Here is a 14,165-nt window from a genome sequence, read left to right on the forward strand (position 1 = left end):
AGCTCCTAAATGAAGTAAGATAATGTCTCGCACTAATGCCGGTATATAATAATGTCTCGCACTAATGCCGGTATATAAAAGCTATTAAATAAATAATAAATAAATAAGATACAAACTTAGACTAGGGACTGATCTCAGTTTCTGAATGCAGCAGCTTCCCAGACGTTTACACTCATTGCCACTGAGTGCAGTAGGATCCACATCCCAAGCTGTAGCAAGTCACCTCTAACTGTAACAGAATTCACACTAGAAGTTCAAGAACCATACCTTGCTGGGCCCTAGTGTATGGTACCATAATGAAATGGCAGTAAGAACTGTTATTGGGTTATACAATTATTGTAGTTTAGACTATGTTATCATGTCACTGCTGTGTTTAATGCTAGATATGAAAAGATATTCTAAAATAATACAGTATATGACTAAATAATAATAACAATGTAGCTGAAACATTGGGGTGACGCCCAAACGCTGCCCACTGATTGCCCAAGGTACTGCCTGACCTTCACATCCACTGCCAATAGCCTGAGATGACCCACACAATGTTTTTGTTAATTGTTAACAGTCTCCTTCCTTTGCAGGAACGTTTGGACTCCATGCGACAGGCTCTTGCTGACAGTAAAAGGCAGAACCACAGCCTGGCAGAGACAGTGCAGATGCTGCAGGAGCAGCTCGGGGAGCTGGATCTGAGGTGCAGAGAGCTGGAGGCGCAGATGGGGCATCTCCAGGAGGTGAGACATGGGAGAAGGAAACAGAGGCTTAGGGGATCTGGAGAGGAGAGAGGCAGGCAAGGAACGGGAAAATATAGCAAGTGAGACAGAGAATGGGAGGCATAGGTACGAGAGTATGGAAGAGAGACCTAAAGAGGATTCAAAGACAGAATAGGGAGGAAGGAGAAAGGGGCAGCTGAAAAGAAAAAGGTTTAAAGGAAAAAGGAAAGCAGAGAAAGAGAGAAGCACAATTAGTGTTTGCCTTTTCATTCAGAACCATGCAGCATCACTTGCAGCCCCTATCAGTAAGACAAGAGGTCAGAGAGTACATCAGGAAAAGTGTTGGGAATAAAGGTAACAGACATATCTGCTGCTGCTTCCATCCACTTCAGACCATTTCATATACTGAAGCAAGAAGTGTTATTTATATCAGTGCCATAGGGCAAATTAGGACTACAATCACCAGAATCTACTGGTGTGAGAAATGTTTAGAAAGGGGCTGGACAAAACTGCCATAGTTTTAATTCCAATGCATGGCCATGCACAAGAGGGAAGCCATATTCCTATGAAGGTCGGTATAGAAAGTGTTAAATAAATATTCCCTCTTGTGCAGAACAAAAGTGCACAACAGCTGATGTTTTGGAACACAGCTTTGCTTCTGGTATGCAAAATGCGAGACCTTGCGCCTTCTGCTCATGCTCACAGCTGTCCTGTGTAAAGCCTCTGGTTCATGGGTCCATGATGCTTATCTGTTTACCTTCCTGTCGCTCCTCATGTCTCAAAGGCACTGCGCCGGTACCAGGAACAGGAACAGGAGGAGGATGCCATGGTGCAGATACTGCAGGCTGAGAAGAGCATGCTGCAGGAGAGAGTGGCAGCGCTGCAGCGAGCTCTAGCAGACCTGGAGGGAGAATGCAAGGAGATAGAACGCTCAGCACTCCGCCTGGAGAAAGACAACACAACCCTCAAGAAAACCTTGGACAAGGTAGGAAGATGCCAGAGGAACAGATCACAGTGGCTGATGGTGTATTGTGTAAGGTGGTCTTTGACAACACACACAGAGTAGAATACACCAAATACACCATAACTTTATTTTACATACCCATAACATCCTTCTTACAAACTTAGAGGTCAATATTCAAAAGCGTATTCAGCGCTGTTTAGCCAGATAAGTATAACTTCTGCAGCTAAGTAGTGGTCGATGAATATGCACCTACATTCAGTGGCCGCTGCTTAGCCACATAAGTCACTTATGCAGCTAAAATGTTAGCCACATAAATTGTTTCTAAACGCCACCTTACTTGTCAGTGGCGTTTAGAAACAAGTCATGCTGCACAACTCTTCGGCCCCTGAAGCAGATGCAGTATGTTGAAACACTGGCAGTGTCAAAAGGGCGGTCATAGAGCTCCACTCTTTAAAGGGATTTTAGTGATTCAGACTGTTGGAGACCATTGATTATCAACGACAAGATAAGATAAGTTGGAAGAGTTGTTGATTAAGGAGAGTGTTGGGACAGTGACTATTGATTATCTTGTTTTCACCATATAAGTGGAAAAAGTTGTTTTCATTGTGTCAGAAAAAAAAATGTTTTTTAAACATAAAAATTGAGCACAACATCACGGGCACAGATTTAGAGGTTTAGAGTAAAAACGGTATCTGTCTCTGTTGGTGTTTTAACCAATGAATGGTTGTTACCCGGTGAAGGGATACCGGACACCAGAGTTTGTTTAGCAAAATATTATGTCCCCGATATTTGTAATTTTCATTATTATAGTGGGGAAGCTTTTACAGAGGCTATTTGTTTGGTGTGGTAAATTTTCAAAAGGGCCATTCTAGCTGCCTAGCTGCCGAAGTTAGGCAGCTTAGATAGTTTGAAAATCGATCCATTTAAACACCTTCTGTCTGCACATGCAGACTGACACAGTCTGTACACAAATAGACACAGCTACACAAATTCTGTACACACAGTGGCACAGTAATACATCATCCTCCTGACCAGGTATGAGGGGCCAGAGTCCGGAATTAAAATGTAATTTTTCTAAAACTGCCACAAAGCTCAACCCCACCCCTCCCCACACAGTCATGTATACAAATAAACATGCACACACACACAAATACAAAAACATGATGCGCCCCACCCCAGTTCTTTGGCTACTTGTATTGCCTTTCATGTTTGGACAAGGAGCCAACATACAGGCCTTTGCCCGGAGAAACAATGTATGTCACGCATGTGTTAGGTATCAGCAGGGGCGCACTGGGATTGGCCTAATTAGCTCTAGTAATGGGGACACCAAATCCAAACCAGGTGGCAGAACCGTCCTCTGAATGTAATATGTGCAGTTTCAGTTTGACTCTCAACCTTCTCTATCCAAGAGAGATCTGTTTCTAAAAGTTTCCGTATTTTCAGTCAGGCTATATTCTCTCTTTTCCTCCTCCCTCCTGTTTCTTTTTGTTGCTGTTCTTACTTGGAAGAGAGTTCCTCAATGAATTTACAGTGTTTACAACTTTATTTCCAGTAGTGTTTTAAGCTCGTAATCATTACCCAGCAACAGTCTCTTAGGACCAACAGAAAGGGAACTGAGGACACAACGTCACATGTCATATGATCTCTCTCTCTCTCTCCATCTCTCCTCCTCCATCCCTGCAGTCTCCCTTCCTCCTTCTATCACTGTCTACCCTCCTTCCCCATCCCCACTGTCTCCCTCACTTTTTCTTTCTCTCCCCCTCTGCAGCCCCTCTTCTCTTCCTCCATAGCTTCTCTCTCTTTCCCCCCCTCTATAGCCTCTCTTCCCTATCCCCATATCCTGCTCTCTTCTCCCCTCCCACAGCCTATTTTTCTCTCTCTCTTCTCCACCCATGCAGGCTCCCTCTGTATTATCCCCATCCCCCAACTGCCTTATCTCTGCCCTCACAGCCTCTCTTTCTTTCTATCAGCCCTCCCCGCAGCCACTACAACCTCTTTCTCTACCCCCTATAGCCTCCCTTTCTCTCTCTCTCTCTCTCTTTCTCCCCTCTAGTCGCTTTCTTTATCTAACCCCCTACAGCCTCTCTTTCTTTCTATTCTTCCACCAGTTTCCCTCTCCCCTCTTTCTATAGCTTCCCTCACTCTTCTCCCCCAAAATAGCTTTCTGGAAGTCAAATTTAGGCTTTTAGGTAGAAAGCTGAAATCCAGAACCTGCAGGATGGCATTATCAGAAAAGCTCCCTCTTCCATGCACAGGACCCCAGAGGGAGGCAGAGCTCCAGAGCTCAATGCATGGATGAGGCGATGGTGCAGGGAAGTGGGCTTTAGATTTGTTAGGAACTGGGCAATAGTTTGGGGAGGGGGGAGCCTATTCCACAAGGATGGGCTCCACCTTAAGTAGGATGGAGCCAGGCTTCTGGCATTGACATTTCAAAAGGAGATAGAGCAGCTTTTAAACTAAATAATGAGAGAACACCAACAGTCGCTAGTGAGTGCATGGTTTGGAGTGAGATATCTTCAAAAGTTATTCTCATAATGGGGAAGTTAGAATATTCCAACAGAGAGGTTGTGATAAAGGCAGAAGTAGCCCAGGTGCATTAAAATAAAGAGCAGAGAGAGAAATGATTCCAAACTGCTGTGAAAACAATTAAAAATCATACTTTGAATTGTCTGTATGCAAATGCCAGAAGTCTAAAAATAAGATTAGCGAGTAAGAATGTATGGCACTGAACAAAGATACAGACATATTAGGCATCTCAGAGACTTGGTAGAAGGATAATAACTACTGTAATATTAAAGTACAAATTATATCGAAATGATAGGCCAGATCAGATTGATGGAGGGGTAGTGCTATATGTTAAGGATGGCATGGAATCAAACAGGATACACGTCCTACAGGAAACAAAATGTAATGTGGAATTTCAATGGAAGAAATTCCCTGTGCGACAGGGAAGAGTATAGCTGTGGGCATACACTACCATCCACCTGGCCAGGATGAAAAAGCAGACAGTGAAATGCTAACAAAAATTAGGAAACATGGGAGATTTCAGTTACTCCAACATTAATTGGGTTACGTGCCTCAGCAGGATATACTGGGGAGGTGAAGTTTCTAGAATCTAGATGCTATAAATGACTGCTTCATGGAACAGCTGGTCCAGGAACTGAGGAAAAACGAGAATATTCGAGATGTAATCCTCACCACGATACAGGATTTGGTGCAAGAGGTAACTGTGATGGGGCTGCTTGGTAAGACTGATCATAAGCTATTCAGTTTTAACATAACTACTGAAGGGAGGATGTTAAGGAAATCCTTTGTGGTAGCATTTAACTTTAAGCAAGGAGACTATGAGAATTTGAGGAAATTAGAAAAAAACTAAAAGAAGAGGATACAAAGGGTAAACGTTTAGATGAGGCATGGATGCTTTTAAAAACACCATCTTGGAAGCCATGCATTGGAAAAGGTAAGAAGAAGACCAAGCAACTGCCAGCATGGTTAAATGGTGAAGTTAGAGAGGCTATAAATTAAAGCCAAAAGGACATCTTTCAAAAACTAGAAGGTAGATCCAAAAGAAGAAAATAGGAAAGAGCATAAGCATTGACAAGTTAGATGTAAAACATTAATAAGGCAAGCTAAAAGGGAATTTGAAAAGAAGATTGACAGGGAAGCAAAAACCCAAAATAAAAACTTTTTCAAGTATATTTGAAGCAAGAAATTTGTGAGGAAGTCAATTGGACTGCTAGATAATGTTAGGGTCCCCGCCCATAGAGGACGCCAGCCAGATCCCCTAACCACCGGGAGACCCGCACTAACCTCTGCCGCATCTCCCCGGCTGAGGCTGCAGCCGCGACCTGCTCTTGCAGTGATCCCACGCCGATGACACACTGCTCCAGGCCAGACTCCCTAGGCGCGCACGCATGCCATGCCGCCAGATGTAAAGGCCCAGCGGCAGGAAAAGTCCCTGCAACATGCGATGATGACATCAGATGCCTTGGGTACTTAAACTCAGCCTTACCTCGTCTACCTCGCTTCAGCAACAGGTCCTGAACTGTGAGAGTGTGTTCCTGTGTGATTCCTGTTCCAGCATCCCTGCCTGCTCCTTGCCTTCCGTGCCTGCCTTCCTGCTCCTTGCCCTGCCGGACTGTCTTCTGCCTGCTTGACCTCCGCCTGGTAACCCGACTCTGAGTGACCTCTGCCTACCTGACCTCTGCCTGGTCATCTGACTCTGAGTGACCTCCGCCTGCCTGACCTCCGCCTGGTAATCCTACTCCAAGTGACCTCCACCTGCCCAGATCTCCAACCTGTCTCTTCGTCTGCACCCTGCCTGCGGCTGTCCTGACCTCCGGCCTGTTCCTGACTCCGCCATGACTCCAGCTGGTCCGACACTGACTCTGTCTCAGGACTCACTCTGTGTGACTCCCCCGCCTAAGTCCTGCCGGCCCCGGTACCCAACGGCTCAACCTGCGAGGAACGAGGGTTGGTATAGTTGAAGCTCCTGTCGGGCCATCCGCACCTGTTCCGCCTCCCACCAACAAGAACCACCAGGGGCCTCTCCTGGCGGAAGTACCAACCTTGTTGCGGCTCAAGGGTCCACTTCCCTTACAGATAACAGAGGGGCAAAAGGGGCGCACAGGGAAGACATGGCCATAGCAGAGAAACTAAATGAATTCTTTGCTTCAGTCTTTACTGAGGATGGTATTGAGGAGATACCTTCACCAAATACATTCTTTGAGGGCGATGAGTCAGAGGAACAGAAACAAATCACGGTGAACTGGGAAGATCTAATAGAGAAAATTACAAACTAAAGAGTATCAAATCATGGGGTTTAGATGGTATATAGTCCTGATTTTTTAAGTAAGTAAAAATGAAATTATAGCTTTATGACTATCAATCTCTAACTTCTCATTCAAATCAGCTCTGGTACCTGAAGTCTGGAGAGTGGTCAACATAACACCCATTTTTAAACAGTGTTCTGGGATGTTCCAGAAAACTATAAACCTGTGAGCTTGATATCAGTACCGGGCAAAAGGGTAGAAGCTATTTTGAAGAACAAAATTACTGGCCATCTATATAGACACAGATTAAAGGGGCAGAGCTAACATGGATTTAGCAAAGAGAAGCCTTGTTTTATAAATCTGTTGGATTTTTTTGAAGTGGTTAATAAACGTGTGGACAAACTTGAGTCAATTGTTATAGTGTATCTGGATTTTCAAAAGGCAGATGCGAGGCTCATCAAGAAATTAAAATAGTCATGGAATAGGAGGCAATGCCCTATTTGTGGATTGATAACTGGTTAAAAGATAGAAAGCAGAATAGGACTGAATTGTCTTTTCTCTCAGCGGAGAAAGATAAATAGTGGAGTGCTCCAGGGATCTGGGACTGGTGTTTTTTAATATATTTATAAATGATCTGGAAAAGGGGTTTCTTCTTTCCCTAATAAATAATGCTGTGCCTGCAGCTTATTTGTGTTTTCCTCTCCTTCAATTCGCCTGTGTTTTTTGTGCCTTTCAAGATGCCTCATGAGATCTGCAGTCTGCAGTCCTTGTGTGGTCTGGGTAAGTCTCTGGCCTGGGGACTTGACTGAGTACCCATCAAGGCAGGAGTTCCATGAAGTTTTGTCTGACCACTGGGCATTGACGGAGGCTCAGACTGCGAAGGAATCCAGGACGGAGTGTTCCAGTGCAGAAAAGTGCTTATCTTCCCCACGCTTCTGGGAACTAGTCACCATGGGCCCAGGTTAATCGTCACCTCTGTGCCTGAGATGACAAAGCCTCCCTCCTGTCTGTCATCTTGTTTTCCTTGGAAGAGAGGGTGAGCATGAGCCTAGTCATTCAGCTGTGCTGCTGCACTGTTGATGCCATGCTTGACAGTGGTCACCCATGAACGTCCATGTGCCAGAGCATCGATAGTTAGAAGCTGGGCATGTAGACCAGGAGCACTACGGTGGCCAGGATCAGTGCCATCAAGCACTATGGATGCCATCAAGCACCATGTGCACCATTGATGCCATTGAGTGGTGAGGGAACTGTTGAGTGCTGAGGACACCATTGAGCACCGTCAATGCAATTGAGCACCAAGGGCGCCGTCAATGCTGTCAAGCAAATAAAGGAAAGAGCACTATCACTGGCTGGTCCTGTGCTATGGAACACTATGCCACTCGAAATAAGGCTGCAGAGAAATCTGAAAATTTTCAAAAATAATCTGAAAACCTGGCTGTTTAAACAAGCTTTTTATATAAATAAAGAGAAGGAGAAAAACAGTTGATTAATACGGACGCACCAAACAAGAAGTTGTTATTGTTATTTTTATCCTACAAATGCATATTAATGTTAAATTCAAACCGCCTAATAATTTCCTAACAAACAGGCTTAACTTAAACACATAGATAATTTTACTAAATTGTTACCATACTATGATGGCACATGATTAATTTGTAATCTATACCACTCTTAACTTTCATTTTCGTGCCTTTTTGTAAACCGTTGTGATGGTTATCCAACTTAACGACGGTATAGAAGAGTTTTTAAATAAAATAAAAATAAATAAAGCAGCATGAGAGCCGGAGTGCTGTCAAGCGCACTGGGCACCATTGATGTCATCAAGCACCGTGTGCACTGTCGAGCACTGTGGATGCAGGCAATGCCATTGAGCGTCATTGCCACCTTCACTGTCGAGCTTGGAGATCTGTGCACGACATTGGCATCATCGACACTGAGGAATGCCATAGGCACTGTCAAACAGTGCAAGCGCCATCAACACTGTCAAAGGGTGCTATTGAGTGCCATGGGCGACATAGGGCACAGTCGATGCCTTCAGGTTTCATGGGTGGTATTGACATCATCAAGTGCCTTGAGTGCTGCCGATGTCAAAGGGCATTATCAAGGCAGAGGAGTACTGCAGACGCACTTGAGACCATCGGGCATAGAGAAGCACTGGCAGAAGTTGTCTGTGTCGCCAAGACAGTTGATATTGGGGAGTGCTGGGGTGCCATGGATGTCAGTGTCACCATTGAGGCCCAGACGCCATCACCATTCATGTTGTGGCAGGTGCTGGGTTCATTGATGCCAGGGGCACCTTTTCCACCATCCAACATAGTAGGCACCATAAAGTGTATTGACTGCATCAAGCAAGACAATGCGCATGCTGTAGTGTACCTAACAACTAAGTTAGGCTGCCCAGGCCTAGTGCATCAGTGTAGAGGCTGGCACCATGGGAAGCTGTGCAGTACTATTGGCATTGGTGCTACCACACTTCTCAAGATGGTCAACTCCTTTGCAGTGCTCAGCTAGGTTGCCAGTCCACACTGTGGCATGGAGTATGCCGCAGCGTGGGCATGAGCTGCAATGCCAATGCAGAACCAGGGCTGATGCTGCAAAGTTAGGTGCATATGTGTCACCGACAGCAAGGTTGAGCTCTGCTACATGGTTAAGTGCTGTGGTTTAAACACAGAGATGCCACCATTACCTAGTGTCCTCTAGTGTATGGACAGAAGGCATCACAGGCTGGTGCACCACAGTTGCCAGTGCATCAAGATGTCTCTGGCCTTTCAAATGAGAATGCCCACCTATTTAGTCCAGGGCCACTCTTTTGGGGTGGGTACTGGGTTTGTAGCCTTGAGGTACCTTCCCCATGGGTTGGAGACAGGCCTTTTTGGGACCCCTCCCATGTTGGCATACACTCTGGATCCCCTTTACAGGGAAGCTTCCATGGCACATACAATCACAAGTTCTTTGATTTTGCAGGGGCTATGCCTCTTGATGGCAAGGTATAAATCAGAGCAGCTATTGACTGGGCCCCTATGGGGAGCTGAGGGTGGGAATGTGCAATGAGAGTTAGATACATCATTTTCATTGGCATCCCAGCACCTGGTTGCCATAGTATCCGTAGATGATCAGCCACCAGTGACTTGCATGGTCGCCGATAGAATACTGTGATGAGTTGGCATCTGTGTCCCACTATCCCACAGAGAGTTGGGGGTTCTGAGATCAGGACTTTGTTTCCCAGACCCTGATAGTGATGCTGTGTAGATCACAGGTGTGGGACAGGGGTCTGGTCACATATATGCTGTCAACCTGGTTAAAGTTGAGATCTTCATCCCTCTCGGGATATTGGAGATATGGCAATTGTCTTCCAAAAGGCTACCTTAGTAAGTTCCCTCTCAGCAACTTATTTTTCTGTTCAGGGAAGTGGTTGTTTTCACTCTTCCTTCTTCGGGTGGCTTTACCTCTGAGTGGCTGCTTTCTTCCTCATCCATTCTCTGTATCCCGCTGGATCTGGGATTCCATCCGGGAGGAGCATTCCTCCACTGGGCACTACCACGTAGCTGAGAAACCTCGAGGCATGTGGAGAGTTGTTCCAAACTCTGGCTTCCTGCTGTATTGACATTGGTTGCCCTCTCATGGGAATCCGCTCCCCAGCAGCAGATAAGGATTTCTCCTGAATGACGGGAGTGCCTTTTCTGATACCTGCTGGACAAAACATGCTTGTTTTCACTTTGCATCTGCTCCTGCCAATCAGAGTCATGCTTGGGTGGTATTCTAGCCATTGAGGGGATGGTTCCTTCCCCACTGCATTCCAAATGGTGAGACTCAAGTCATCCAGGTACCTGAGTTATTCAGAAATTCTCTGGCACAACTTACCCTAATCATGGCTGTATGCTTCATGGGGTGGGGAATCTCACACAAGAGGCCCCACACCCACATTGTAGTCATTTAGGGGTTGTCATCTCCTCTTTCAGATATAGTCCTGACAGTGTGGATGTTCATTGGCTGACAAGCGGTCTTTATTTATCCACTTCAATTAACCACAGGTTTCTTCTGTTGAAGAATGAGTTACCTTTAGCAGTAGGCTTTGAAGCCCTAGGCCAGGAAGGGGAAAAGTCTGTTCTGCTGATCATACTGAACTTGATCTGGGATCCTCAGGGCTCCCAGGAGGGAGAAGTCCTATTTTCCACAAGTGTTGGCTCTTGCAGCATTCCTGGTTCCATCTCTCAGTGGAAAGGCTTCTGGACTTCTTCCTCAAGATCTACTTACCCTTAACTGGAGTCTAGGGTTAGTAGTGAGTGTTTGATTCTCTCAGTTTACATTGCCACATGTCTACTGAGAGGAGGTTGGACCTATGGGCTGCATCAGACTTGGTCAAAGCTCCCTGACTAGATGTTAAGCAGGGGAGGTGATACAGTTGGAGTAACACCCACCATCGATCTCCACAGCTTAGAGGTTGTTTCTTTGTACCTGCAGCCCCGGGGTCTGCCTGCTTGTATTTATTCGCTTCTTTTGACTTCCAGTTGGAATGTCAAGAGAGAAGCCTTGGTGCGAAAGGGAGTGGTGTCATTGTTTGTATGGTTTTGGGTGGACCCTTGGACACTGTGGCAGATGACCACGCCCATGGGGGAAGTCCCATGAGGGGCCACAGATCAGGCTCAGCTTTAGGACACACAACACAGAATTATCTTTTATTAAACAGAGTGGAGAAGCCACCAGAGGTGGCAGTAGTGAGTAGAGATGAAGCCCGGCTGGGCTTGTAGACCCTCAGGACACTGGAACAGTGATCCTTCAATAGCTGTGCTGTAGTGGAGAGAAACTGAGATAGTGAGTACAGTGGAGCATACACAGGGTTCTGGTATAGAGCCTCATTGGTTGAATACTCACACAGCGGTTTCTCCCGGAAGGTAACACAGAAGCTGGAATAGAGGCAAGCCCTCGAGGAGCGAGTGTTCCAGGGAACAGCTTTGAGAGAATGTAGATGGTAACTCACTGATGGTGTAGGCAGCAGATTCTTCCAAGCAGAAGCTCAGGTAGCGAGTCTTTGAACATGGGCTCTCGAGGAGCGAGTACCAGTTCCAGATAGCGACCTGAAAGAAAAGAGAGAGACCCCCGAGGAGTGGGTACCCTGATAGAGTAAGTCCAATAAGGAGAGGCAGAGTAGCTAGGCACGGAGAGCTAATCCCATCCATAAGGAGTCCTTTCACCTTGCTAAATCGAATAGCTAGCAAACAGAGTAGGCTTTTGTATCCGGGATGTGTGATGTCATCACAGGGGGACACCCCTGAGGTTCGCGCCAAAGAAAGAATAAGAAGCAGGGCCGTGCGGCACGCGCGCCCTATGGCAGCTGAACAACATGGCGGGATGCAGCGCCCAAGCCGGACCGGGGACGCCGGAAAGGACAGCAGGCAGATGCCGCGGCAGCCAGACGTCCATCAACCGCAGGCGGAGTCACCAAAGAGGTAAGGAGGGCGGAGTGGAGACGTCGGCTGTGTAGCAAGTGGTCATAACAAATGGCTTCCAGGAAAGGTACACAATCCTTTCCCTGTTTTTGGCCAGAATCCTGATTAAAATGCTTTTGGCTTTTTGTGGTCAATTGGTTGGCCAATGTATTTCACTTTCATCTGGGCTTATCTTGCTGAGTGGGAGGATATGCTCGACATAGGAGTGCTTAGATTGAGTGAGCTCCAATTGAAGCTCACCGCTGTGCTTGAGGTCTTAACATGGAGCTCCCACTGGGAATATCTCTTTCATGCCTCGGCACTCTTGTTTCTACTCTATCTGACCTGGGTCAGGTCTATTGTTGTGGCCATTCAGCAGATGGAATCTGCAGACCCTGATGCCTTTTTCCACTCCTTCGAATCTAGTATTTAGGTTCTATGCCCTTTGTTCCTCACGCCAAGTAGCAGATTTAGCTATGTGTGAGCAATGTTTTTTTGCTGTTCAGATGCTATTGATCCAGTTTTCTTTCTGAAGGGTTCTCTAATCCCATATCATCTATTGACTATCTTTCCGACACCGAAGAAAACTGTGCAGTCTTGTTCCAAGGGTTCATTTTCTCTTGGTTAATGATTTGTGCCTTTCCTGGGCCCAAGAGAATGTAGGCTTAGCAGGGCATGTCAGGGCTGACTGTGCAGGAGCTCTGACTGTGTGGGTTTTGTGCGGTGAACTGCACATCACAATCTCTGCATTTAGAAGGAGGCTATGGGTTTTTTTTTACTCCGTCTTTGTTACGTGTCTCTTTGAGTTGAGAACTCAACTCCTTTCCCTCCTAGAGTCCATTATGGGTTTGGCTGCTTAAAAAAAAGAAAAAACCATCATGCTTAACAGGGGAAAGGGGGAAAGAGTGGTTTCTCTTGCAACCACTCAGGTGGTGCCTTCAGCACTATCGGGTTTTTCCCCCTTTTTCTTGTTTTTGAGCAGTTTGGGATATCACTTGTGTGAGGACTGCCATCCTGCTTGTCCTCGAAGAAAGCAGTATTACTTGTCTATAATAAGTGTTCTTCAATGGACAGCAGGATGACAGGCCTCAGGATTCCTTCCTGCCTCCCCTGGGAGTTGGTTTCTCCATGTCTTAGCTTTATCATGGACTTGAGGGTCCTGCCTGGGAGGCAGGTTGGTGACTACAGCTGCACATGCTCAGTAGAGCAAGCTGAAAGCTCTAGAATCATTGAAATCAAAGTTCCATGCTGGGCTCCGTCAGATGACAACACCCATGTGTGGGGACTGACATCCTGCTGTCCATTGGAGAACACTTGTTACAGATAAGCAACACTGCTTTACTTCTCTGCACATATCCAAAACACTGTTAAAATGTGTCATTTCTTTCTGTATAGCATCACCAAAATGTATTCTTTCTTCTCTGAACACACTATCAAAACCCCTACCCATTCTCTCATCATCTTCCACTTATTGAAACCTGCTCTTCACAGATCTCCCAATGAACTATATATCTCCAGCACAGTCTATTCATAATTCATCTGCATGACTTATCTTCCTCCAATTTCATTGCAACTATGTAACTTCTCTTCTCAAGTCACTATATTGGCTGTTTCCGTTTCCACATACAGTTCAAGCTCCTCCTACTCATCTACAAGTACATATACTCTGTATTTGCTGATTACCTTATTTTCTTTTATCTACCCCTACACCCCTGTTAATGGACTCCTGAGGGATACAGGATGGGAAGAAGTGACTGAAAGTATGATGAGGAGAAAGTTAGTGAAGGGCATAATTGGAATGGGAGGGGGAAGTAAGTGGAGGGATGAGTGAAGGGCATACCTAGGATGGGAGGGGGAAGTAAATGGTGGCATGAGGGAAGGGCATACTTGGAATGGGAGGGGGAAGTAAGTGGAGGGGTGAGTGAAGAGCCTACCTAGGATGGGAGGGGGAAGTAAGTGGAGGAGTGAGGGAAGGGCCTACCTAGGAAGGGAGGGGAGAAGTAAAAGGAGGGATGAGTGAAGCAGGGCCGGTGCAAGGGTATTAGGCATCCTAAGCAAGCCTTCTGCCTTGCACCTGTCCCCCCCCCCCCCCCCCTCCCCCTCCCCCCAGTCGAGGCCCCCGGCTCCGGCCCCGACTTCATTCACTCAGACAGGCCCCCTTTTTTACACACACTTAGGTTCCTTGTCTCATTCAACACGCATCCTTACACAGGCTCCCTCCTCTCTCACTAACACCATTGCTCTCTCGTACACACACAATCCCTCTCACTTACACACTCACATGAACAAACAG

General features: G+C 46.3%; 1 protein-coding gene across 1 annotated transcript in view; it reads left to right on the forward strand.

Moving 5' to 3' along the window:
• CROCC2 (ciliary rootlet coiled-coil, rootletin family member 2) overlaps window positions 1–14,165 on the forward strand; it is a 505,095-nt gene that overhangs the window by 455,333 nt on the left and 35,597 nt on the right. The window contains 2 exon segments of the mRNA XM_029616014.1: window positions 579–728; window positions 1,492–1,692. Of these exon segments, the coding sequence (XP_029471874.1) occupies window positions 579–728; window positions 1,492–1,692 (351 nt within the window).

This window comes from Rhinatrema bivittatum, chromosome 9 (genome assembly GCF_901001135.1).
Source record: "Rhinatrema bivittatum chromosome 9, aRhiBiv1.1, whole genome shotgun sequence".
Taxonomy (NCBI): domain Eukaryota; kingdom Metazoa; phylum Chordata; class Amphibia; order Gymnophiona; family Rhinatrematidae; genus Rhinatrema; species Rhinatrema bivittatum.